Source organism: Oncorhynchus kisutch, linkage group LG14 (assembly GCF_002021735.2).
Source record: "Oncorhynchus kisutch isolate 150728-3 linkage group LG14, Okis_V2, whole genome shotgun sequence".
Classification (NCBI taxonomy): Eukaryota; Metazoa; Chordata; class Actinopteri; order Salmoniformes; family Salmonidae; genus Oncorhynchus; species Oncorhynchus kisutch.
Genome location: NC_034187.2, coordinates 31,426,974 through 31,454,230, shown reverse-complemented (window position 1 = coordinate 31,454,230; position 27,257 = coordinate 31,426,974). Strand labels below are relative to the sequence as shown.

Sequence of the window (27,257 nt, the reverse complement as noted above, 5' to 3'; positions counted from 1 at the left end):
GACCAAATGGGATTCCTGTGTGTCCTAGGTGCAGAATCGCATTAGTGGAAACCAAGACTGTTGTCAGGGCTTGCTTGGTTGTAGCTAGATATTTTCGAATTTCGTCGGGGACAATTCTATAATTTTAGCTAACCCTTTTCCTAACCTTCATTATCCTAACCTCCTAAGCTGCTACAAAAAGTCACTTCTGCTCGTCAAAACCGGCAGACCTGCCCTGAGAGCAGTGTGAAGTATCCTCTAATGTGATACAGCTTCGTAAGTGAGGACCACCCTAATAGGGCAGTTATCATGTACTTACAGACAAACTCCAGTTGTTATGACCAGTTAATCATGTGACGCAATTAAAGGGGGGAGGTGACAGCCTACCCCTAATGACCTGCTGATTCCTATTCAATCTCATCAGAGCCTGATACACTCACTCATTCATTCTGTCTGTTGGTAGAGACTGGAGCACAAGGCTCTGTTGGATTATGTTAGTCTAAGGATTACTGAAGTACTGCGAAATGGTTGGACTGTTGGCTTGGTTACCCAACTGACCAGCCAACCTGTCATCTAACTGACCATACTCTACAATGCATAGACTCAGTGGTTACTTACACTCATGAACATGGCTAGCTTTTAGTACTATTGTTCTCACATACACACACACACCCTGGGGTGGGATGGAGTCCCACTAGCTCACATGGTCTGTGGCTGCTGTGTGTGTGCAGGCTCCATAACGCTGTCCAGGCCAAGCAGAAGGACAAACAGGCTGTGGGCCAACTGGAGAAGAGGCTGAAGGTTGAGCAGGAGGCCCGCACCAATGCAGAGAAACAGCTTTCAGACGAGAAGAAACGCAAAAAGCTGGAAGAGGCCACCACAGCTAGAGCCGTCGCATTAGCAGCAGCATCCAGGTAATAGTTCCCCATAAATAATATGCTATCAGTTGTTGTTAGCCAGTTTCAAGCTATTCCCTGCTGTTAGTATAGGTGTGATCCCTCTCTGTCTGCTCCACAGGGGGGAGTGCACAGATACGCTGAGGAGGCGGATCACGGAACTGGAGACTGAGTGTAAGAAGCTGACCATGGATATCAAGCTCAAAGAAGACCAGATCAGAGAGCTGGAGATGAAAGTACAGGTGAGGATCACTGTTCAGTTAAGACTCGGGTATGTTTTGTTGGCGGCCTTTTGACGTCAACAACAGTTTTGGTTAAAGTAACGCAAAATGTTAACTCATGCACACCTGCTGTACACTGGCACACAGACAATGCCACTTTCACTGATGTTCTCTCCCTCTCTCAGGAGCTCCACAAGTATAAAGAGAATGAGAAGGACACGGAAGTGCTGATGTCAGCGCTGTCGGCCATGCAGGATAAGACCCAGCACCTGGAGAACAGCCTGTCTGCAGAGACCCGCATCAAACTGGACCTGTTCTCAGCACTGGGTGACGCTAAGAGACAGCTGGAGATCGCACAAGGTCCGTGTTCAGCCTGGGTCCAGCACCTTTGCAATACTGCCTCCGTCCCACCTATCTCCTACTGAATGTGATTGATGTAGAATAGATTGCACGACATTATGAATGTCTAATCTGAAAGTTTCTTGCTGGGTGTGTCTGTCTCCTAGGTCAGATCCTGCAGAAGGACCAGGAGATCAAGGACCTGAAGCAGAAGATAGCTGAGGTGATGGCTGTCATGCCCAGCATCTCCTACACAGCTGACAGCAGCAACATGACTCCTGTGGCCCCCCACTACTCTTCCAAGTTCATGGACACCAGTCCTTCTGGCCTGGACCCCAACGCCTCTGTCTACCAGCCCCTCAAAAAGTGAACGCTCCTTCCATCCTCTTGTTTGTTTGTTTTCAAGCCCACCTCCAGATCTGCTTGTCATGTCTGTGGCTGAGAACTTTTTTTTTTTGGGGGGGGGGGGGTCTGAAGGATGTTGTATTGTGACTGTATTTGTTGTAGTTAAAACAAAAAAAGGTCTATGGGACATCTCATGTCGACTAGGAATTCCCAGTTGTGTTTCTGCTTGTTAATGTCTAGTGAAACCTCAGAATTGGGCGTGGATCTTATCTAGGGCGTTTCAGCCCCCCCTCCCCATCTACTCCACCTGCTACCAGTTACTTGGTCTTTGGGATTGGGTAATTTTGGTGTCGATTTCATTTATTTTAGAGCTGGGATGTGGATCTCTGGTAGCAGGAGTGCTCACCCTTATTTCTATGTAATAAATTCTGATCGCTGAGCACAGATATCAGTTCATTTTTAAGGTAAGAAAGTACCATCAGTATGCCCAGAGGACTGTAGCGCAACATTGGCATGGACTCTAGCCCTGTTTTGTCAATTATTATTTTTCAGTTGTGAATATCAGAGACCAAATTGAAACTTCCATTGGCTGTTCTTGGGTTTTGTGGTATTGTTTTTTTTTTATGTTAGAAAGTGGATTGTGTGGTCTCCTTTTTCACTTGTTTCACAAAAAGTTAGGAAAATCACTTTGAGATGAGAACAGAGCTGTACCAAGACGTTATTTGTTTCAATAACGAGATGTCAAAGTAAACGATCCACAACAACCCCTAAATGTTGAGTATCAACTGCAAAATTACATTTATTTCCCTCAAAGCCCCCTAATTTCCACGATCCTGTCAAAGAGTGTTACGCAAAGACAGTATTGCGAAGGTCATGCATAATATGCCTCTTTAAACCCAGAATAGTCTCTCACAAATTGTCATGATCACAGTGCCTTGAGACAAGGCCTCAGTGGTGGGAGTCAATATCTGGCTATGCCAGAAAGGACTGAATTGCAGGGCTTTCCAACCACAAATACAATTTTACCCCTAACCTGGACCCTAACCTTAGGTTCAGAACAGATAGCCCATCTATTTGCTCAACAGTTCTGACGATATGGCCATTTTGTCTGTTCTAGCTAGCATGGTCATGTTACTCCTTTACAGTGTGTTGATATGGTAATGTTAGCCACTACGAAGTCTACTGCAAACAGGTCCCAGGCTCCCAGCATGGCCTCTCCCCTGCATCCAACTATAACACATTTCTCTGCTGTAAACTCTCGTTCTGTTGGTTGAACTATTGTCCCTACGTATGTTTTTTATTGATTTGACTTCATTTGCACTGTTGGGAAAAAAACCTGTTTGACAGGGAAAACTGATGGATTTTGTGCAATGTGTACAAGAAACAAGACTCTGGAAATGCCAAACAAGAGACATAATTTATTTCCACTGAATTTTGCATAGAAAATTCTTCATCGGGCTCCTTTTATTGCTGAATACTCAACTTCAGCCCATGTGCCAAGAATGGATTGCTTGTTTTCTAGTAATATGTGCTATCCAGGAATGTACTGCAAATACATTGGCTGACGTGTTTGACAAACGTCCTCTTACTGACTTGTCTGAAGTATGTCAAGCAGGTGGGAAAATGCTCACCTGTATGTAGTAGACTGTTTACGTAGTTGAAAGTAAGGGACTTTATTTTTGTGAATGTTACAGTATTGGCAACTGCCTGGGCCATGGGTGTTAAGAACCGTCTACAGTTGTTTCCTTACTCCTCTTTTTGTTATTGTTATATCCTGCAGGGAGGAATAGCTTGAGTCTGATGTGGTTTTGCAGTCATCTGAAATGGTGATTTTGTGTGTGTGGTTATGACCAACTGTATATGGAAAATGTTTTGCTCAGTGCTACGTATGTCATTGGCTCAACTGATGTTGAAAGTATAAAACATTTTTGTTTTCTATGCCCACCCGCAGTCACTGCTCTGTTTCTTCCCGGGTCTGACCTTGGCTGCGCTCTGAGGTTAACAAGGAATAAATTATTTTCTTGCAAATTTTCTCAGTCTGGAGTTTCTTTCCTTGTCCTTTTATGACATACAGTTGAAGTCGGAAGTTTACATACACTTAGGTTGGAGTCATTAAACAAATTTTTCAACCACTCCACAAATTTATTGAATGATATCATGGCTTTAGAAGCTTCTGATAATAGGCTAATTGACATAATTGGAGTCAATTGGAGGTGTACCTGTGGATGTATTTCAAGGCCTACCTTCAAACTCAGTGCCTCTTTGCTTGACATCATGGGAAAATCAAAAGAAATCAGCCAAGACCTCAAATTGTAGACCTCCACAAGTCTGGTTCATCCTTTGGAGCAATTTCCAAATTCCTGATGGTAGCACGTTCATCTGTATAAACAATAGTACGCCAGTATAAACACCATGGGACCACGCAGCCGTCATACCGCTCAAGAAGGAGACGCGTTCTGTCGCTTAGAGATGAATGTACTTTGGTGCAAAAAGTGCAAATCAATCCCAAAACAACAGCAAAGGACCTTGTGAAGATGCTGGAGGAAACCGGTACTAAAGTATATATATTAACAGTAAAACGAGTCCTATATCGACAACCTGAGAGGTCGCTCAGCAAGGAAGAAGCTACTGCTCCAAAACTGCCATAAAAAAGCCAGACTACGGTTTGCAACTGCACATGGGGACAAAAAAGTTGTACATTTTGGAGAAATGTCCTCTGGTCTGATGAAACAAAAATAGAACTGTTTGGCCATAATGACCATCGTTATGTTTGGAGGAAAAAGGGGGAGGCTTGTAAGCCGAAGAACACCATCCCAACCGTGAAGCACGGGGGTGGCAGCATCATATTGTGGGGTTGCTTTGCTGCAGGAGGGACTAGTGCACTTCACAAAATAGATGGCCTCATGAGGGAGGAAAATTATGTGGATATATTGAAGCAACATCTCAAGTCATCAGTCAGGAAGTTAAAGCCTGGTCGCAAATGAGTCTTCCAAATGGACAATGACCCCAAGCATACTTCCAAAGTTGTGGCAAAATGGTTTAAGGACAACAGAGTCAAGGTATTGGAGTGTCCATCACAAAGTCCTGACCTTAATCCTATAAAATATTTGTGGGCAGAACTGAAAAACTGTGTGCAAGCACGGAGGCTTACAAATTTTTACTAGGATTAAATGTCAGGAATTGTGAAAAACTGAGTTTAAATGTATTTGGTTAAGGTGTATGTAAATGTCCGACTTCAACTGTACATAAACATCATCAGGCAGTAGAGTGATCTGTGATGTTTGGAAGGGCAATTAAATGTTACTGTAGTCTCACCCCCACTAGGAGGCAGTGTCCATCTCTTTAGTGTTCAAAAGCCTCTGTAACCTCAACTCACATGTTCAGCTGAGAGGTTTCTCTAACTTAAACGTGCATCAGTGTGTTTTTATTTTTACATTTTTTTTACAGTCTCATCTGAGATTAAATCAAATCACATTAAATCACAGCTAATAAACTAGCTGCCTCTGTGCAATAGGCTGTTTAGCCAGGCTTGGTAGACATAAGAAGGTAATTAGTGGAGGACGCAAGGCTAATATATTGATGGCCTTAATCCTCAGACCAGTCTGGGCACTTAAGCCCACCACCCCATTTATTCTGTCACCGACCCCTCTATGCATTCTCTAGCCACATCTTTGGCTGTCTGAGAGCCACAGATAAATAGATGAGGCTTTAGAACAACCTCAAGGCCAACGATTTCTAAATGAAGGAACTCTAAATGGAAACAAATTATGGGCTGGCTGCATATTTTCATTTTGATCATTCATATGCATTGGGGAAAATGTAAGAGAAGAGAAGGGAGTAGCTTTGCCAGCGACAGTCTTCCAATGGTAGAAAACAAGCTTGCGTGGCAAGTATCAGTGCATTGCATTTCTGGTTCTTCAAAATTATACTCTAAATGAACCCTTTTAACATGATGCATGAAAGCACATTACAAAGAGTTTCTTCACATGCTTTATATGCAAATACTTTTATGTGAGTATTGTTGCGGCTGTTTCTATACACCTGATCTGCATGGGCATTCCTCACTGTAAGGAATAGAGGCCTCAAACCATGCATATTTGACCACCTCACATAGAGGAACCTTATCAGGTATAAAACTGCAGCATTCTGAATTGCATGTCCTGAGTGCGTTATTGCACTTGTTCCAAGTTAACATCTCCATTTGGCACATCTATCGTTTGGATTTGACACAGTAGATTATAATGGGTCTTTTCAAGCAATCTGAATCTGGAAAAGTATGCAGTAAACAAAGCATGAAGCCATTATGCAATGTAAATTTAGTCTCATCAGCATTTTGATTTGTTTAAATTATTTTGTCTGCTATGGCCAGACTGTGGAAATAAAGTTGAGGAATGACAGCATTACATTTTCTGTATTTTCTCTGCCTACCTAATAAACATATGTCAAAGAAGAAATTACCAGATTAAAAATACTCTCTCGGTTGCTCTGGTCATAAAATGTTGCCTTTGGAAATGAGAGCAATGCGAAACAATTAAATTGATATCATCTACTGTGCTGCCAATGATGTAAAATAGTAGAGGCCATTGGTGTGAATAATGTGGGCAGACCCAGCGGAAGAAGGGTAGGTCTATTTCTCCATGAGGGGACAACCAGTACTCTTGTCTGAAGTATGTCAAGCAGGTGGCAGAGTTATACTGTCAAACTGTATATATTAAACAAACAGGATGTGCATGAATTATAGTTAAGTAGTAACTACATTATACGTGAATACCATTACACATTAATAATTGTATTTTACAGTCCCCCCTGCCAGCAGAGCAAGATATGGCTACATTAGCATCTTATATCAAATATCTGCCTTCAGTGACTGCCTAACTACTCACCTGAACCTGTCCTGATCCACTGCGTCTCTCTCTTTTTGCTAAATTCATTGATTCTGAAAAATTTCTGCTGGATCTGAGATTTATTGGCAGTACAAAGAACTTTTAGAACCTTCCAGGCTTTCATCAAATGATGGGTATAAGCACACATCATGAAACTGTACATCTGAAGGAGATGTATGTGTTATTGCAAGAGATATATCTATTGAATCTGGGTTTTGATTTGGTTTCGTTATCACCAGAGTGAACAGAGTCCCTTGGTATTAGATGCTAGTTTTATTGCTCATACAAGGTAAAGCTTTGTTTGATCTGAGGCGTCTGATTCATGTCAAATGAGCTCTTTATCATTTGTACTGTACTGTACATACTGTAACTCAGCCAAGCTTATGCACTTAGGAAAACAATACATTGTAGTACTCTTACTATATCTGTGGCCTGTCATCTCCCCTAGAAATCTGGAAGTGCCAGATTTTTTACATTCCAAACCCCTGAGTGCACAATGTGAATAGACAATGACTGTTGATTTAAACTCAAGGAAATCCAATGTGGAAAGTTCACCTTGTGGATAACATCCATAGATGTTGGTTGATTAAAGATATTAGAAAAATGGAAACAGTCCATATGCTCATGTGTGGGAATCACAGTTTCATTACTCAGATTTAACTACAACCAACATTTAAATATGTATATTGAGGAAAAACAGTCACCTTTCCTTCATGAATCTAGGGAAGAAGAAATAGCTTTTGTTATGGCCTTTGGAGGGAGATGTATGAGTGAATGTGACACCCATGAGTCCTATCCACATAGCTCTGCCTCCAGACTGGTGAACATGTCACCCAGAGCATGCCAGGGAGGGACAGAGTAGTCTGGAGGGACCAGCTGAGGTGAGCTGGGGTCTATGGTGATGGAGCAGAGGCCCACTGACACTGCCCTGAGGAACTGGTTTGACTGTTTTTTTCACCAGCAGCTGTGGGGCTTGCGTAGAACGGGTCTTGGGTTACACAAGGGGAGGGAAGAGGGACCAGGGTAGAAATGTATATTAAATAAATGTCTAATTTGAGAGAAAATCTAAAGATTTGAAATATGTATCAAATTAATGTGTAATTTGAGATTAAATCCATCACCTGTGTGCAGTGCACATCATCTCTTGATGACAAATATTGTAGCCCATCTATGATCTTTCTCCATGACAGGAGTCATGTCAATTCAGTCGTTAATAAATAAATATAATTGATAACAAAATAATATAAGGCGACTGGGAATTCATTAACCTAGTCTACATATTCATCATGCCCATAACCTCATTATTTAACCACACCTCGTTTATGCAAATTATATTAACCTATGAAAACACATACATTTATATATTTCACCTTAAATTCTGTTCCACTGAACATAATTTGTTGATATTTTTGACAAACTAACCGAATAACTTGGAATATTATTTCAGATGTATACATTTCAGTCACTGTGAAGGCTTCGCCTGTGCAAGCTCGAGGGCAGCGACCTCGCTCGTGCGATACCACAAATACACGTCATATACATTATCCGGTTAATTTACATATAACACCGCCCAGAGTGGGGATGAACATCATAATCCATTTATTCTGGGCTGTCTCTGAAGTAGAAGACAAAAAACAGCTGGAAAAGTTTGGGAGAGTGTGTGACGAACAGGGCCAAGTGCTTCGAGAGACAAGAACCGAAGCTTGTTGGGCTCTTTGCCCCAATTTTGGATTACGGTATGGACGCTTTGAAGTCGGCTGGAAGGGCAATAATTCGGAGCCCCAGTCTCGCTAAACAGTCATGGGGTGTAGGCAGACATAAAAGTAAGTATTGGAAGCGAGTTGACTAGCTAGCAAGTGGATACAAGGTTAGCGAAAATGGCTGATGACTAGTCTTTTCTATGTAGCTACTAATAATGCTAATAACCTAGGATCCACCTAGCTAACGTCATATACTAACATTACTCCGTTTCCTGTATCCCCCCTCTGTAAAGTTAAGTACCTACTTGATCGTGGGAGTCGTAGCTAACAGGCGACTGAATGTATGGTATGCATTGCCGTTTTCCATGACTGCCAATGGATAATTTGTTATGAAATGTCTTTAAACGTGACAATTTTTTCCTTAGGGAGCGTGTCTCCCTTGTTGGCTTGTCAAGAACCTGACAGACCGTCAAATGCGTCGCCAAAATGGCCATGCATGCCAACTTTGTGTACCGGTGTTACGATACTGTTTGGTAACTTAACTAACTAACTAGCATGCTCAATATCTGACTTAGAAACACTAATCATTTGATATTCAACTAATGATGGCAGGTTGTGTAATAGTCATGTAAACACCTTACTCTGCTTATCTTAATCGTCATAAGGTCAAAATTGAAGTAAACATACGCTGGTTAAAACACCTGGTTTCCTGAACAATCTTCAAATATTACTTGGACACCTCAATCGACGTTCTAGCGGTGAATTTGATCTGCGCATGTGCTTGCATCAACCGAGCGAGCATCCCTATTTAGCGCGAGTGAAGTGAGTTCGGAACAACTGAATGTATCGGACGTTTTAATCGAACTATTATGAATATGTCTATCCACGATTCCATTGTTGTGTGCATGTAACCGTATTCATTTTGAGTTCATTTTCTTTTGGTTTATATAATGGTAGGTAACAAACTAGTTAAGTGTTTTTCACAGACGTGAAGAACGTCTATTCCGCCACGTCACCGTGGAGTGGAACTAGCATGCATCGTTCTGCTATTTTAGACTGGTCTAGATCATGGAGTACTCTTGGAATCAGCAGGGCTACCTGTTATCGCGCTGGTTATTACCTGTTACATTCACTTCGATTTTGGAACTCGAGCAGGTTCAGGGCTTGAAAGGTATGGGAGCTAGAAGAGCACCGAACGCGAAAGTGACTCAAAAAAAACCTGGCAACACGCTGTTGCTATGTGCTAAAAAAAAATGTGTGAAGTAGTGGTGTTTTTTTTTTTTTTAAAGGGGGCTCGATATAGTTTCAGTTTTGGGGAACATTATGTAGCCTATAAGCACACCAAGTGACCCCTTTTAAACACACAGGATCAACACTTCGTAAATTGGCTGAAATAATTATTTTAGCAGAAATGACTCCAGCCCAGCCATTGTTACATTGGCTGCTGTAGGTTCAGTCGATCTACAAATACACAGCCTATTAGCTATACAATTGTAATGATATAGCCCTGAAATCAAATAAAATCAAATTTTATTTGTCACATACACATGGTTAGCAGATGTTAATGCGAGTGTAGCGAAATGCTTGTGCTTCTAGTTCCGACAATGCAGTAATAACGAACAAGTAATCTAACTAACAATTCCAAAAACTACTGTCTTATACACAGTGTAAGGGGATAAAGAATATGTACATAAGGATATATGAATGAGTGATGGTACAGAGCAGCATAGGCAAGATACAGTAGATGATATCGAGTACAGTATATACATATGAGATGAGTATGTAAACCAAGTGGCATAGTTAAAGTGGCTAGTGATACATGTATTACATAAGGATGCAGTCGATGATATAGAGTACAGTATCTACGTATGCATATGAGATGAATAATGTAGGGTAAGTAACATTATATAAGGTAGCATTGTTTAAAGTGGCTAGTGATATATTTACATTTCCCATCAATTCCCATTATTAAAGTGGCTGGAGTTGAGTCAGTGTCATTGACAGTGTGTTGGCAGTAGCCACTCAATGTTAGTGGTGGCTGTTTAACAGTCTGATGGCCTTGAGATAGAAGCTGTTTTTCAGTCTCTCGGTCCCAGCTTTGATGCACCTGTACTGACCTCGCCTTCTGGATGACAGCGGGGTGAACAGGCAGTGGCTCGGGTGGTTGATGTCCTTGATGATCTTTATGGCCTTCCTGTAGCATCGGGTGGTGTAGGTGTCCTGGAGGGCAGGTAGTTTGCCCACGGTGATGCGTTGTGCAGACCTCACTAACCTCGGAGAGCCTTACGGTTGAGGGCGGTGCAGTTGCCATACCAGGCGGTGATACAGCCCGCCAGGATGCTCTCGATTGTGCATCTGTAGAAGTTTGTGAGTGCTTTTGGTGACAAGCCGAATTTCTTCAGCCTCCTGAGGTTGAAGAGGCGCTGCTGTGCCTTCCTCACGATGCTGTCTGTGTGAGTGTTTGTCTGTGATGTGTATGCCGAGGAACTTAAAACTTGCTACCCTCTCCACTACTGTTCCATCGATGTGGATGGGGGGGTGTTCCCTCTGCTGTTTCCTGAAGTCCACAATCATCTCCTTAGTTTTGTTGACGTTGAGTGTGAGGTTATTTTCCTGACACCACACTCCGAGGGCCCTTACCTCCTCCCTGTAGGCCATCTCGTCGTTGTTGGTAATCAAGCCTACCACTGTTGTGTCGTCCGCAAACTTGATGATTGAGTTGGAGGCGTGCGTGGCCGCGCAGTCGTGGGTGAACAGGGAGTACAGGAGAGGGCTCAGAACGCACCCTTGTGGGGCCCCAGTGTTGAGGATCAGCGGGGACGAGATGTTGTTGCCTACCCTCACCACCTGGGGGCGGCCCGTCAGGAAGTCCAGTACCCAGTTGCACAGGGCGGGGTCGAGACCCCGGGTCTCGAGCTTGATGACGAGCTTGGACGGTACTATGGTGTTGAATGCCGAGCTGTAGTCGATGAACAGCATTCTCACATAGGTATTCCTCTTGTCCAGATGGGTTAGGGCAGTGTGCAGTGTGGTTGAGATTGCATCGTCTGTGGTCCTATTTGGGCGGTAAGCAAATTGGAGTGGGTCTAGGGTGTCAGGTAGGGTGGAGGTGATATGGTCCTTGACTAGTCTCTCAAAGCACTTCATGATGACTGATGTGAGTGCTACGGGGCGGTAGTCGTTTAGCTCAGTTACCTTAGCTTTCTTGGGAACAGGAACAATGGTGGCCCTCTTGAAGCATGTGGGAACAGCAGACTGGGGTGGGGGGGACTATAACAAATTATTCACACTGACAAGTAGCATCAGCGACTGTTCAGTCAGTTTGTAATGATGAATTGCATAAAATGAACAACTCTTTACATATCTCTATTCTCAAATGAAATAGCATTCATATTTGTATTCCTAGGCATTACTAATCAAACTCCACAAAAAAACGGAATCAATAGAGCACACAGATGATCGATCAGATGACATTCACATGAATTATTAGAATTATTAGAATATTACTTACTATTCTGTTTTTTCAGTGATGTAGTGGTAAACTAAACGCCAGTAGGTGACCGTGGTAAGACAACCACTAATATAAATTAAAACATGACTTTTCTGGAACTGTATTGTTTGTGTTTTAAGATGTGGAGATGTTCATATTGAAACATATCATTTTTTTTTGTTTGTTCCTAACTTGTTTGATACAATTTGTACAGACTCTCTCAGGAGGCCCCAGATGGGGCCCGACCCAAAGTTTGGGGTTGTCACGAGTTACCACAGTCACAAAGTCAAAATGGGCTATAGACAATTGTAAAAATTACTAAAAACGAACATTTGCTTTTTGGTCATAATTTAAGGTTAGTTATAAGGTTAGCAGTATGGTTAAGGTTTAAAATCAGATTTTAAGAAGATGCATTGTAGAAATGGGTGGGTTTTAGTCATAACTTGTGGCTGTGTTAACTAGGGACTACCGACGTTTGGGAACCACTGTACCAGTAGTGGAAAAAGTACCCAATTGTCATACTTGAGTAAAAGTAAAGATACCTTTTTTAATAGAAAATGACTCAAGTAAAAGTCACCCAGTAGAATACTACTTGAGTAAAAGTATTTTGGTTTTAAATTTACGTGAGTAGCAAAAGTGTAAATAATTTAAAATTCCTTACATTAACCTAACCAGACAGCGCCATTATCTAAAACAAATGTATTTACGGATAGCCAGGGTCACACTCAAACAAAGCATGTGTGTTAAGTGAGTCCGCCAGATCAGAGGCAGTAGGTGAGTGTGTGAATTGGACCATTTTCCTGCTAAGCATTCAAAATGTAACAAGTACTTGTGGGTGTCAGGCCACCTGGCCTGCATTGTACTAATCTCTCTGCTTGCTTCCTTTCTCTCTCCACGTTTGATTTGATGTTCATCTCCTCTGCTTCGTCTTGCATGCATTGCAGCCTCACCACTGAGTGACCAATCACATCCCAGTCTCTTAGAAGCCTACTCTCTTTAAAGCAACGTTATTAATGAGAACTTAGTAGCCTTTTTTTTTTTTTTGCTCCTGTTGAGGTAGACTCTGTTATAACTTTAGCTTTTTACTTCATCTTTCTAGCTGGCTAAATAATACTAGCCAGAGCCTTAAATGTTACTGCTATATAATTCTCTTTCAACAGCTAACCACCTGACTGACATATCTAAAAGCGACTATTTGCCTGGTGTGAGCTCAACCTCCGAGTGTCTGTTTTTGCTTGTTTGGGGGATGACACGGCAGGAGCCGCAGGGCGGTTTTAAAATGGAGCGCAGCGTCTAGTTGCCAACTTGAGCTGCCTCCAAGCTGGGGTAGTTCATTTTACTTAAGGTTATGGCTATGCCCTCGGCCTGTGCAGCGAGAGGGCGGAGTAAAAAGGCGAATCCAAGGGATGTAGGCGAACATAACAAACAAATCACTGTTCATGATTCCACTCATTCAAAAGAGGCAGGCGTGATTCGAACTGTCAGATCAAGACTTTACGCCTTCTGAGTAGTGATGCACTGACATTACATTTTTGGCCAATACCGATATCCAAAATATTTCTTGCCCCCCCAAAAAGTTTTGTTGAGCAGGAGTTTCAATTCCATGACAGAGGGTATCACTTCTGCTGCAGGCGCAGCTGATGAGCTTATTTCTCGAGTCAGTTGTTCGAATGGAGCTAGCTAGTGTGTTCATGTTTCAAACATGTTCTCACATGCCATTAAAATGGCAGCAGCGGTATGACAACCAGCACATTCGTGAATATGAAATATGACTTTCCTCAGTACGAAATCCTCGATGATCCACTGTGTTGACAGACTCCGCATGCCCATGGGGCTGATATCGCTGGTCCAAATGTCAGTCGTGAAGCTAATGGCAGTGACACTTTTACTGTGTAACTCCGGTGGGGCAACATCTGGAAAAATAGCGCACTTGGTAGTGTGTACCGGTGCTCTACAAGTCGGTGAAAGCCAACATCACCCACGACAGAGAACGGTTGACGGTCAAGGGCAATGAATTCCATTATCTTGGCGTTAATGGCTTTCGCCTTTTGAGTTGTCTCAATGACATTTTGGTACTCTTTCAAATGTCTGCTCGACTTGTTGACTGATCGATCCACACAGCCGACATTGTGGATGAGTTTAGGAATGCTGTGTTGGACGTGTAGCGCAACATTTTACATGGCGTCATTACGTCATGTACCTACGTTATATAGGTGTGCACGTCAGCTTTGACATTGGTTTTGCACATCAGCGGTAAACTAGATTTCAGGACGATACCAATGTTGGCATTTTTTAGCTAATATCGTCCGATACCGTTCGATCTTCACTGAAATATCGTGCATCCCTACTTCTGTGGACAAAAAAATTAATAATAATATATATATATCACACACTAGAAGTCGACCGATTATGATTTTTCAACACCGATACCGATTATTGGAGGACCAAAAAAGTTGATACCGACTAAATCTGCCGAATATATTTGTAATAATGACAATTACAACAATACTGAATGAACACTTATTTCAACTTAATATAATACATCAATAAAATCCATTTAGCCTCAAGTAAATAATGAAACAGGTTGAAACAGCAAAGTATAGAGAGAGATATGTGATAACCTGCTCCAGAGCGCTCAGGACCTCCGACTGGGGTGACAGTTCACCTTCCAACAGGACAATGACCCTAAGCACACAGCCCAGACAATGCAGGAGAGGCTTCAGGACAAGTCTCCGAATGTCCTTGAGTGGATCAGCCAGAGCCCGGACTTGAACCCGATCAAACATTTCTGGAGAGACCTGAAAATAGCTGTGCAGCAACGCTCCCCATTCAAGCTGACGGAGCTTAGAGTACTGAGTAAAGGGCTGAATACTTACGTAAATGTGCTATTGAAATTTTTATTTTTAATACTTTTGCCAAAGTATTTTACCTGTTTTTGCTTTGTCATTTTGGGGTGTAGATTGATGAGGGTAGGAGAAAACAATTTAATACATTTTAGAATAAGGCTGTAACATAACAAAATGTAGAAAACGTAAAGTGGTCTGAATATTTTCTGAATGCACTATTCTATTGTTTTTGTACTCCATGAATGTCAATTACGGGTCAACATCTAAGTAGTGCTCCCAGCGTTGATCAAAGCTGCAGGATTCTCACAATGGCTTTGATCTCTGGCTTCAGTGGGTTGTCATACAGAGAGCAATGCAATGTTGGCGATGCGCAATCACCTGGGCGGGTGCACATGGTCACACTACTGTAGTATGGCTTGTCAAAGGAGAGGCATAGCCTTGGTTTCACAGAGACTGCCCCCTCCCTTGTCTCGCCTTTCTTCCTAGACCATGGCGTCGTTGACAGACTTGGCAGCATGATGGCACATGTGCCCTGCTGAGCCATCAATTCTTTGTTTTGGTCCATTTCTTTCTGGGGGAGTAAAGAGGCTTTCTAGAGGCCTGGTCCCAGTCCCTGATCTCTCCTGGCAGGGATGACTTGTGGAAGATGATAATACCCATGGTTAAAGATGTATGGCAAAGTTGCATCTTCATATTTTCTGTTGACCTCTCAACACACATGTCATGTGGGCCCTGGACTGCCTCTAGTTTAGACCTGCATTTCCTCTCACCCACACTCTTCACAGCAAGGTACGGTAGTGCTTATGGTCATAACACTGAACCACTCATTATAACTGCCTATTGTTTCCATGTGGTTATTTCAATACAGCATGGCTAGATCAGGTAGCTGCCGTCAGCTGTTGATAGAAAGCAACTTGTTTCAGCTTGTCGTAACAGGAAACTGAACCACTGCTGCAAAACAGTCATTTTCGTTGTGTAAGTGATGCATGCTGCTTTCAATGCTGAGACCACGAAATGGAAGTATTCAGGGCTTTGTTATTGAGATGTCTGGAGTCCATGCAAGGCACCTACCAGTCCAAACGCACCTGGATTAAATGTTAGTGTCCTCTACCCCTACATGATGTATGCTAGATATGTGAGATTCTACCGAAAACATTCTGACAACTCTTGGCGCTCATGCTTTGGGCTTGGCCTTGTAAATGCATGCCAAATTTTCTTTTGGCATCCATGCTAAGAGCATCCCCCCCCCCCCCCCCCCCACCACCACATTCTGTCCTTTTGGTAACCTTGCCTTTTTGTTCATAATTTATTGATCCCATTGAGATCCAGTGTCATTTTCAAGGGAGACCTCTCAAATCTGCAGCAATTACACAATGACACAAAAAGCATTAACCACATTGAGCATAATTCAAGGCATTCATAGTCGCAAGGAATACAAATGTGGTCTAAAAACAATTCCAATCCCTGTAACAATTCTGGAGAATGTCTTTTATTATTATAATAATAGCACATTTCGTCATAGATTGCGCAGTCAAACTAACATACTCTAAAACCACAAGTCAGTTGTCTTCTATTTTCCATACCCTGCCTGACTTCAGCATAGAATAAAATGTGACACCCATGTCACGAGCTGACATGGTACAAATCTGTCGTTCTGCCCCTGAACAGGCAGTTAACCCACTGTTCCTAGGCCGTCATTGAAAATAAGAATGTGTTCTTAACTGACTTGCCTGGTTAAATAAAGGTAAAATAAATAAATAAATAAATTTCCTGCTGGCTTCAAACAGCTCTTGTGATTTTGCTGCTTACAAAGGCTTACACTGCACAGCTCACCATGTCTGAATTGCTTTCGTTTGTCAAATTATATTTCACATCAACAATTATCATCTTTTCAGGTCAATACATTTGGTTTCTTTTCTTAATACTTTCTTTCCAATTCTATATTTTATGTTTGTCTGCGCTTCGGACACATTGCGTAAGTGCTGGCCTAGGACCTGTCTCTGCTACCTCCCTGGAGCCATTCCTACACTGGAAATACTGGATTTAGAAGCTTGACCAGTTGATCCAGGATATGCACAGATGGAGGCCTGGGGAAATCCCCAAGTGAATGTAACCTGAGGTCAAGGTGAAGCGCAAAAACCATTTGCTCTTTATGGCTGTTCATTTACCTGCCACTTTATGGCTGTTCATTTACCTGCCATGAGAGTTTTTTTTTTTTCTTCTGGTGGTTGCTGAAACATCATGATCATGGTGTTATGTTGAAGAGGGTGGCCAACTGGTTATTGTGGCCTGTGTGACCGGAATATTATAGGTGACATCATGGGGAGAGCCATATAACCATAGAGAAGTAAAAGTCTGTAGGCTCTACTTTTGGTGCCCTACTACTGGTACAGGGACTGTCAGACATCTCATTCCAAAATCATGGGCATTAATATGAAGTTGGCCCCCCTCCTTTTGCTGCTATAACAGCCTCCATCCACTCTTCTGGAAGGCTATTCACTAGATGTTGGAACATTGCTGCGGGGACTTGCTTCCATTCAGCCACGAGCATTAGTGAGCTCGGGCGCTGATGTTGGGTGGTTTAGGCGTGGCTCGCAATTGGCGTTCCAATTCATCCCAAAGGTGTTCAATGAGGTTGAGATCAGGGCTTTGTGCAGGCCAGTCAAGTACTTCCACACCTATCTCAAAAAAAACATTTCTGTATGGACCTCGCTCTATGCACGGGGGCATTGTCATGCTGTAACAGGAAAGGGCCTTCCCCAACTGTTGCCACAAAGTTGGAAGCACAGAATCGTCTAGAATGTCATGGTATACTGTAGCATTAAGATTTCCTTTCACTGGAACCCAGGGTGCCTAGCCTGAATCATAGAAAAACAGCCCCAGACCATTATTCCTCCTTATCAAACTTTACAGTTGGCACTAGGCATTGGGGCAGGTGGCATTCTCCTGGCTTCCACCAAACCCAGATTTGTACGTCGGACTGCCACATGGTGAAGCATGAAGTTTCCACTGCTCCAGAGTCCAATCGCGGCGAGTTTTACTCCACTCCAGGCAATGCTTGCCATAACGCCTGGTGATTTTAGGCGTATGTGCGGCTGCTTGGCCATGGAAACCCATTTCATGAAGCTCCTGACGAACAGTTCTTATGCTGATGTTGCTTCCAGAGGCAGTTTGGACCTCGGTAGTAAGTGTTGCAACTGAGGACAGACAATTTTTACACACTTCAGCACTCGGCGGACTCGTTCTGTGAGCTTGTGTGTCCTACCACTTCGAGGGTGAGCCATTGTTGCTCCTAGACGTTTTAATAACAGCCCTTACAGTTGTCCGGGGCAGCTCTAGCAGGGCAGACATTTGCGAACTGACTTGGAAAGGCGGCATCCTATGACGGTGCCACATTGAAAGTTACTGAGCTCCCCAGTAAGGCCATTCTACTGCCAATGTTTGTCTATGGAGATTGCATGGCTGTTTGCTCAATTCATGTTTTTTTTTTAAATGTATACACCTGTCAGCAATGGATGTGGCTGAAATAGCCAAGGGATTCATTTATTTTTACAATTTTCTACATTGTAGAATAATAGTGAAGACATCAAACTATGAAATAACACATGGAGTCATGTAGTAACCAGAAAAGTAAAATAATCCAAATATATTTTAGATTCTTCAAAGTAGCCACCCTTTTGCCTTGATTACATCTTTGCACACGCTTGGCATTCTCTCAACCAGCTTCACCTGCAATGCTTTTCCAACAGTCTTGAAGCAGTTCCCACATGCTGAGCACTTGTTGCCTGATTTTCCTTCACTTTGCGGTCCAACTCATCCCAAACCATCTCAATTGGGTTGAGGTTGGGTAATTGTGGAGAATAGGTCATCTGATGCAGCACTCCATCACTCCTTCTTGGTCAAATAGTCCTTACACAGCCTGGAGGTGTGTTTGGTCATTGTCCTGTTGAAAAACAAATGATAGACCCACTAAGAGCAAATTAGATGGGATGGCGCGATGAGACAAGGATATCCCTACTGGCCAACCCCTCCCTAACCCGGATGACACTAGGCCAATTGTGCGTCGCCCCACGGACCTCCCGTTCGCGGCTGGTTACGACAGAGCCTGGGCACGAACCCAGAGTCTCTGGTGGCACAGCTGGCGCTGCAGTACAGCGCCTTTAAACACTGCGCCACCCGGGAGGCCTATGAACACTGATTTTAACTTAATATAATACATCAATAAAATCAATTTAGCCTCAAGTAAATAATGAAACATGTTCAATTTGGTTTAAATAATGCAAAAACAAAGTGTTGGAGAAGAACGTAAAAGTGCAATATGTGCTATGTAAGAAAGCTAACGTTTCAGTTCCTTGCTCAGAACATGAGAACATTTGAAAGCTGGTGGTTCCTTTTAACATGAGTCTTCAATATTCCCAGGTAACACGTTTTAGGTTGTAGTTATTATAGGACTATTACCCTCTATACCATTTGTATTTCATTAACCTTTGACTATTGGATGTTCTTATAGGCACTTTAGTATTGCCAGTGTAACAATATAGCTTCCGTCCCTCTCCTCGTTCCTCCCTGGGCTCGAACCAGCAACACAACGACAACAGCCACCATCGAAGCAGCGTTACCCATGCAGAGGAAGGGAAACAACCACTCCAAGGCTCAGAGTGAGTGACATTTGAAACGCTATTAGCGTGCGCTAAGTAGCTAGCCATTTCACTTCGGTTACACCAGCCTCATCTCGGGAGTTGATGGGTTTGAAATCATAAACGGCGCAATGCTTGACTCACAACGAAGAGCTGCTGGCAAAACGCACGACAGTGCTGTTTGAATGAATATTTACACGCCTGCTTCTGCCTACCACCGCTCAGTCAGATACTTGTATGCTCAGTCAGATTATATGCAATGCAAGACACGCTAGATAATGTCTAGTAATATCATCAACCATGTGTCGTTAACTAGTGATTATGATAGATTTTTTTTTTATAAGATAAGTTTAATGCTAGCTAGCAACTTACCTTGGCTTACTGCATTCGCGTAACAGGCAGTCCCGTTGTGGAGTGCAATGAGAGAGAGGCAGGTTCTTATTGCGTTGGACTAGTTAACTGTTGCAAGACTGGATCCCCCGAGCTGACATGATGAAAATCTGTCATTCTGCCCCTCAACGAGGCAATTAATCCACCGTTCCTAGGCCGTCATTGAAAATAAGAATGTGTTCTTAACTGACTTGCCTAGTTAAGTAAAGGTATAAAAAAATCGGCGCCCAAAAATACCGATTTCCGATCGTTATGAAATTCTTGAAATCAGTCCTAATTAATCGGTCGACCTCTAGTTTCGTTGCAGCAATTCAGCCATGAAGGCCTGATTCACCAGTCACCTCTGAACAGTTGTTGACATGTCCGTTATTTGAACTCTGTGAAGCATTTAATTGGGCTGCAATTTCTGAGGCTGCTAACTCTAATAAACTTTTCCCCTGCAGCAGAGGTAATTATGTGTCTTCCTTTCCTGTGGCAGTCCTCATGAGCCAGTTTCATCATAGCGATTGATTTTTGTGACTGCACTTGAAGAAATGTTATGTTTCTTAATTTTCCAGATTGACTGACCTTCTTGTCTTAAAGTAATGATGGACTGTCGTTTCTCTTTGCTTATTTGAGCTGTTCTTGCCATAATATGGACTTGGTCTTTTACTAAATAGGGCTATCTTCTGTATACCACACCTACCTTGTCACAACACAAATGATTGGCTCAAACGCATTAAAAGGGAAAGAAATTCTTCAAATTAACAACGCACACCTGTTAATTGAAATGCATTCTAGGTGACTACCTCATGAAGCCAGATGAGGGACTGCCAAGAGTGTGCAAAGCTGTCAAGGCAAAGGGTGGCTACTTTGAAGAATACTCAAATATAAAATATATTTTGATTTAACACTTTTTGGTTACTAAATGATTCCATGTGTTATTTCATAGTTTTGTCTCACTATTATTTTCCAATATAAAGAAAAACCCTTGAATTAGTAAGTGTGTCCAAACTTTTGTCTGTGTGTGTGTGATACCAGTATTGTTAAGCAAGTGTTAGGCTATACAGTAGACTGTTTGGCTTTCGGAACGCTGAAAGCCGATGCTTTGTTCATGGAGTCTGAGGCTATTTACAGCAAGTTGAAGGCCTTCAAATCCAATTAAAGGACAAGTTTATTTATGTAGCCTCCTGGATGAGGTGTCCCAGCTGTGGCATTGGGACTTTATCTACCCCTTTCTTTCTCTGTTCTGAGGGCTGTCAATTAATCTAAGAACAATGTGCGAAGGACTGTATGTGTAAAGGATGTCACACTGCTTGCTGTACCACTTCCTCACGCACATGTTAACAGCACAGGCCCTTGAAAATAAAAGAGAGCCGCGCACTCTAGGAGCTCAGATGCAAAAATGTAATACCAACGTTTCGACAGCCAAGCTGTCTTCATCAGGGTATAATCACAAACATCTGAGCTCCTAGAGTGTGCGGCTCTTTTATTTAAGTTTCTACTCCGCTAGCCAGCACCTCGTCTTAATAGGTGTGCGTTTCTTTTTGTTCTATAACAGCACAGGCCCTAGCTGACCACTGGTTTTATCCCTAACGGCCGGGACAATTCCCCTCCTCCCCCCTCTTCCTCACTTTCCCAGTGGATTTGATCAGTGCCGCACAGCACGTGTCTCACTGTTGGGACTTACAGGCCAGCGATTAGAGTCTTATCTGATCTGCTAATCCCTTCCTCCAGTCAGCTGGAATTGTTTTGGAAGCGCACCAAATCAAACACTGACAACTACTCTGTGTTATGCAACAATCTAGTACTTTCTCCTGTACCATTGTAAAGTAGGGTGGTTGGTCGGGTGTATAACATGAACGTCTAGCAACCCGAAGGTTGTGTGTTCAAATCTCATTAAAGGCAACTCTATTTTGGGGTGGCAGGTAGCCTAGTGGTTAGAGCGTTGGGCCAGTAACCGAAAGGTTGCTGGATCAAGTCCCTGAGCTGACAAGGTAAAAACCTGTCGTTCTGCCCCTGAACAAGACAGCCTACCAGGGAACAACTGCCATTGTAAATACAAATTTTAATTTTAAAATAAAAAGTCTGTAATCCTGTAACTGCTGCTGTTGCCAGAATATTTTATACGGGCTGACATTCATTTCAGAATGCATGTTGATCATTTTGTCAGAATCTGCTCAAGTTGGATGCTATTTGTTAGTTAATAGTTTTCACCTGGTTTGGCAGAGTTTGTGGGCACAGATGGCCCCAGACAATAGTCAATGAGTTATGATGGGCAATTCTGGAGAAACAAAACATTGACATCAGGACAGATAAGTGCACTGCTTAACTAACTTAATTTTCTTGGTTCCTGGAGGAACATAGGGGCCTGTACTAAAGTTTTCCAACATTGCACGCCTTGGGTTGCTTTCTAGACACCTGCGCCAGGTCATTGTTGGACATCCTCTTCACTTTTTTTGTTGAGTCTAATCCAGGGCATGTTTTGCAATGTTCTCTGGACCGTGTGACCAACCCATCTCCACTTACTCTTGGATGGTGCTCGAAACGGGCTTCTGGTTGGTTTTCTTCCACAGGTCTATATTAGAGATACATTCAGGCCACCATATGCACAAGATTTGTCTGAGGCAGGAGTTGCTGAAAGCCAGTAGATTGTGTTCCAAGCTCTTGATCAGTCTACATGCCTCTGCGTGGCCAATGGCGCAGACTCTGACCAACATTTTTAATGTCCTTCTCTTGGCCACAGATACAGTGTTGCTGTTTGAAAGCAAATTTCCTGAAATTCTATACATTTTTACCATGGCTTATGCGGTGTTCTTATGCTATCTGAGTGACTCAAACATAACAACATCAATGGTGGCCCCATGCCATTATTAACATTTATTTGTACCTGACTTTTTAATCTGGTGGTTGTTAGGTCTCAAAGATCTTTATTTAAAAATATATAGCTCGATTTCTTTTCTACATTTATATCTGGTTTTAGTCATTTAACCTCCTTAAATGTAAAGTCACCGTATTTGGGGACACTTATTTATATTTTTTAAATTCAGTCTGAGAACGGTAACCCTAATGCCTTCAAATCTTGACTTACTACCATATGTGGGCATACGAATTTATAAGGGAAGGCTGAGCCGATGACCTCATTTCAAGATGGCTGCTACCTACATGCCGGTTCGTGTTGTGAAGCATTAACGAAATAAACACTGAATACGTTGATACACACCAAAAGACGAGAATCCACAGATGAAGAGATCTTATTTGTCTGCCTGTGACCTACAGTTATTGATCACCAGCCCGAGTGGCGGATGCAGAGGATTTGATGACGTTTCATGAGCCATCCCTCCCCAGCAAGCACCCCCATCGGTCAAGGTCTTCACCCCCCACTGCTATGCAATCACCCTGTCTGATGGTTCTGCATCCACCACTCCGCAGAGACCCACTCCTCTTCAACCACCCCCACTGCAGGCGCTGGCACCACTCCCCTCTCTGTAAGTTCATCTGGAGGTGCAGGGGCAGGGAGGAGATCTAGGCCTCAACAGAGAAGAGGGAGAGGCAGTGGAAGCAGCACGACAGTGGGAGATGACAGTTATAACAGGTGCCATACGGTCCTTGAAGATGAAGAGCCAGAACAATTTAGGTTTAAACCCAAACGCCCACAGTTGGTTATTGATGAAACATACACTCCCTTACAGCTGTTTCTACTTTAGCACCTCTGTACTGGGAACACTAATTAGAAATGCCAACAAGTATGGGGACAAGAAGCAGCAGGGGGAAGGAAGATGTCCTGGAAACCTGTCACCATGGGTGACATGCTCAACTACATTTCCTTGGTGATTTACTTGGGACTGGTAAATGTATCAAGACTAATTGACAACTGGAGCAAGTCCCCACTCTATCGGTTTGAGTGAAAACCGATTCTTGGCCATCAATTGTACTTTTCACATGAGTGACCCACAAAAGGATCAGGCGAATGACCAGACGGGGACTGCAGGGTATGATCATCTTGCATGAGTCAAGCTCCTTTATAATGACATGGTGGAGGCATGCAAATCTTACTTCTAGCCTGCGCAAAATATATCTATAGATTAGCGCATGGTTGCCTCAAAGGCTTGAATTGGCTTGAAGCAATATATGAAAAATAAGCCGACCCAAATGGGGCTACAAGCTCGTTGTGCTAGCTGATTCTGCCTACACGTGGAACTTTTTCATCTATGAAGGCAAGGTGATCACACCCACTAGGAAGACCTTAGTTATGACTCTGTCATGCAGCTGATGGACTTCCCCTTACTTGGCAGTGGGTACAAGCTCTTTGTGGACAATTTTTATAATAGTCCCATGCTTTTCATAAACCTTGAAAAAGACAATAGGAGTGTGTGTCACCATTTGTCCTAACAGAATCGTTTTTCCCAAGACCAAGGTAAATGACATGACAAACACAGGGGAGAGGGGGATCATACATTGGATCAGAACTAACAAGCTGCTTTTTGTTAAATGGAAGGACACTAGGGAAGTAACCATGCTCACCACACAATATAAGGCATTCAATAACGACCATTTCTCAAGGAGATTGAAAAATGCCAATGGGGCATGGGTCAGGAAGAATGTTTCTATGAACTATTACAATACCAGCATGGGGGTTGTCGACATATCTGATGCTCTGATAGCCTACTACCAGGTCCCTCCACAAGACCAGGAAGTGGTATAAGACTTTTTTTGTGGACATGCTACAGTAAATGCTTTCGTTCTCCACAAGCAGATGGCCAAAGCAAAAGGTCAAACCCCTCTCTCCTAGTTGGCTTCTGAGAGCAGCTGGTGGTGGAAATGGCTGAATTGGGGGCCCAAAGCAACCTCTCAACCATCAAGACCCCCCCCCCCACTCAAGGGGTTGAAAAAAGCACTTGGATATTATTATACTGAACAAATAGCATTTAGGGATTGCAAATGTGTAATAGCACTGGAGTATCTAATTTACAGACATATGCCACTTTGGAGAGGTTTAGGGACACTTGGAAAAGCCCCGTGATCCCACCTGGCACCACTTACTAAAACATCTGCCCATTTCTAGTTGTTAGGTCTATCAATCCTATTTTTGTTTCTAATATTGTTCACATGTTGTGGAAGCCATGGGATGTGTTTCCAGCTCTAGTCATCAATAATTCACATATAGCTTGTCAATAAAAGATGACTTTACAAAAAAAAGTTATTTTGTGTGTGCTTGATCTTGTGTATTCTGAAGTATGTAACGCCTATCTTCTGATCATTTCCTCAATCTCCCAGATGTCTTTCCAAATATATGAAGATTTCGCTTGTCAGAATTATGTAATTACACATGAACAGCAGTTACTTTTGGGTATGTCTATTTAGGTGGAAATCTACATTTTGCCATTACATTTAAGAGGTTAACAGGGTTTGATACTGTGACCAAAACGTCGCATTTGCGACCGTTTGACTCGGCAGAGCAACACATTTTATGGGGGTTCACAATCCTGATTTATTGAAACAATGAGCAATTGATCAAAAATAAACGGGAATGCCCCTGTCTGTTTGTCGTCTTGACATACAGGGGTGGTTTTGAAAACCCTCCAGGGCAGTAGATCATCCCCGTCAGTTTCCTGCTTGGGCCAGTGAAAATAAATCTTGTAATAATGTTATTTTCATCTAGGCTATACATAAGAACACATTCCTAATATTGAGTTGCACCCTCTTTTGCCACCAGAACAGCCTCAATTCGATGGGACATGGACTTTACAAGGTGTCGAAAGCATTCCTCAGGGATGCTGGTCCATGTTGACTCCAGTGCTTCCCACAGTTGTCAATTTTGCTGGATGTCCTTTGGGTGGTGGATCATTCTTAATACACACGGGAAACTGTTGAGTGTGTGAAATCCAGCAGCGTTGCAGTTCTTGACACACTCAAACTGGTGCTCCTGGAACCTACTACCATACCCCGTTCAAAGGCACTTCAATCTTTGTCTTGCCCATTCACCCTCTGAATGACACACACACACACACGTCTAAATTGTATTAAGGCTTAAAAAGCCTTCTTTAACTGTTCTTCTCCCCTTCATATAAACTGATTTTGAAGTGAATTTAACAGGTGAGTTAATAGTTTTCACCTGGTCAGTCTGTCATGGAAAGAGCAGGTGTTTCTAATGTTTTGTACACAGTGTATAATTGATTAAAAACAGATTGATTCCCGAAGCTGTTTGTTCCTTATGTCGATTTATTTATCACGCGTGCTGCACACACACAGCCTATAAATAATGTCTGGCAGAGAAGAGGGCGCAACTCTCAAACAGCTGGTTGTTGCTTGGAGCAAAGAGCGGTAGCGGTAGGAAAGATGTTCCAAGTTATATCTACCAGTAAATGCTAAGGCAAGAATGGGTATTTAAAAAGTTCAGTTTTGGTTGAATATATGTGACGCACAATTCAGTCATGGAATAGTGTACATTGAAAATCATATATTTCCTCTATGCTCTTTCGTCCTTAAAGTCAGTAAGTTATGGTATCAAATTTAGACGTTCGACTGCTCCAATATAATTATTCCGTCATTTAATTTCTGATCAGTTTTGTTGATGTTGGCGCTTTTGTTTGTTTCCTGCTGTTTCAATTTAAGGGTGTTGCACTAGCCTGTTGTAGTTTTTATGAGCAAGAAAACATTGAATGTTGGCTTCAACTTGGTTTTCCATACAAAGCGTTCCATTGCAAAAGGAACACTGATTTTGGTCGCTTTTGCGTTTTTAAAACCTGTTTCAGAATCACCTTTTTATTTGCCAAGTACATTTTACACATACTCAGAATTTTACTTGGTGATCTGTTGCTGCTAGTGAAACAACATTTAGAGACCGAATAAGGACAGCAGAGTTTTAACAAAGTTTACGTACACTACCGTTCAAAAGTTTGGGGTCACTTAGAAATGTCCTTATTTTTTAAAAGAAAAGCTACTTTTTTTTTTGGTCCATTATTATCATATCAAAATGTCAGTGTAGACATTGTTAATTTTGTAAATGACTATTGTAGCTGGAAACGGCTGATTTAAAAAAAAAAAAGAATATCTACATAGGCGTACAGAGGCCCATTCTCAGCAACCATCACTCCTGTGTTTAAATGGCATGTTGCATTAACTAATAAAAGTTTATAATTTTAAAAGGCTAATTTGATTATTAGAAAACCCCTTTGCAATTGTTAGCACAGCTGAAAACTGACCTGATTTTAAAATTAAATCTAGAATCGGCCTATTTCGCAACAAAGCCTCCTTTGCTCACGCTGTCAAACACCCTCGTAAACTGACTATCCTACCGATCCTTGACTGTCATTTACAAAATAGCTTCCAATACTCGGACTGCATCCAGATTGCTGAGTAATCACAGTGCCATCCGTACGCTTGTTTATTCCATGTGTAACTCGGTTGTTTGTGTCACACTGCTTTGCTTTATCTTGGCCAGGCCGCAGTTGTAAATGAGAACTTGTTCAACTAGCTTACGTGGTTAAATAAAAGTTAAATAAAAAGCAATAAAACTGGCCGAGTTTAGAATTTGTGGGTTCGATTAAAG

At 42.4% G+C, this 27,257-nt stretch overlaps 2 protein-coding genes across 5 annotated transcripts in view; both read left to right on the top strand.

Annotated features, from left to right (window-relative positions):
* The window catches only part of LOC109903972 (macoilin-2), a 29,326-nt gene extending 25,514 nt beyond the window's left edge, over positions 1–3,812 (top strand). Inside the window, exons 8-11 of the mRNA XM_020501016.2 lie at positions 711–893; positions 997–1,117; positions 1,282–1,456; positions 1,603–3,812. Coding sequence (XP_020356605.1) covers positions 711–893; positions 997–1,117; positions 1,282–1,456; positions 1,603–1,805 — 682 coding nt within the window. The 3' untranslated portion in view covers positions 1,806–3,812. The remainder of the gene's footprint in view (positions 1–710; positions 894–996; positions 1,118–1,281; positions 1,457–1,602) is intronic.
* Positions 3,813–8,186: 4,374 nt separating this feature from the next.
* LOC109903973 (low density lipoprotein receptor adapter protein 1-B) overlaps positions 8,187–27,257 on the top strand; it is a 57,701-nt gene continuing 38,630 nt past the window's right edge. The window contains exon 1 of one of the 4 annotated variants that reach the window (XM_020501017.2): positions 8,187–8,486. In XM_020501017.2, coding sequence (XP_020356606.1) covers positions 8,402–8,486 — 85 coding nt within the window. In that variant the 5' untranslated portion in view covers positions 8,187–8,401. The remainder of the gene's footprint in view (positions 8,487–27,257) is intronic. The other 3 variants (XM_031788252.1, XM_031788251.1, XM_020501018.2) reach the window with 3 other exon arrangements.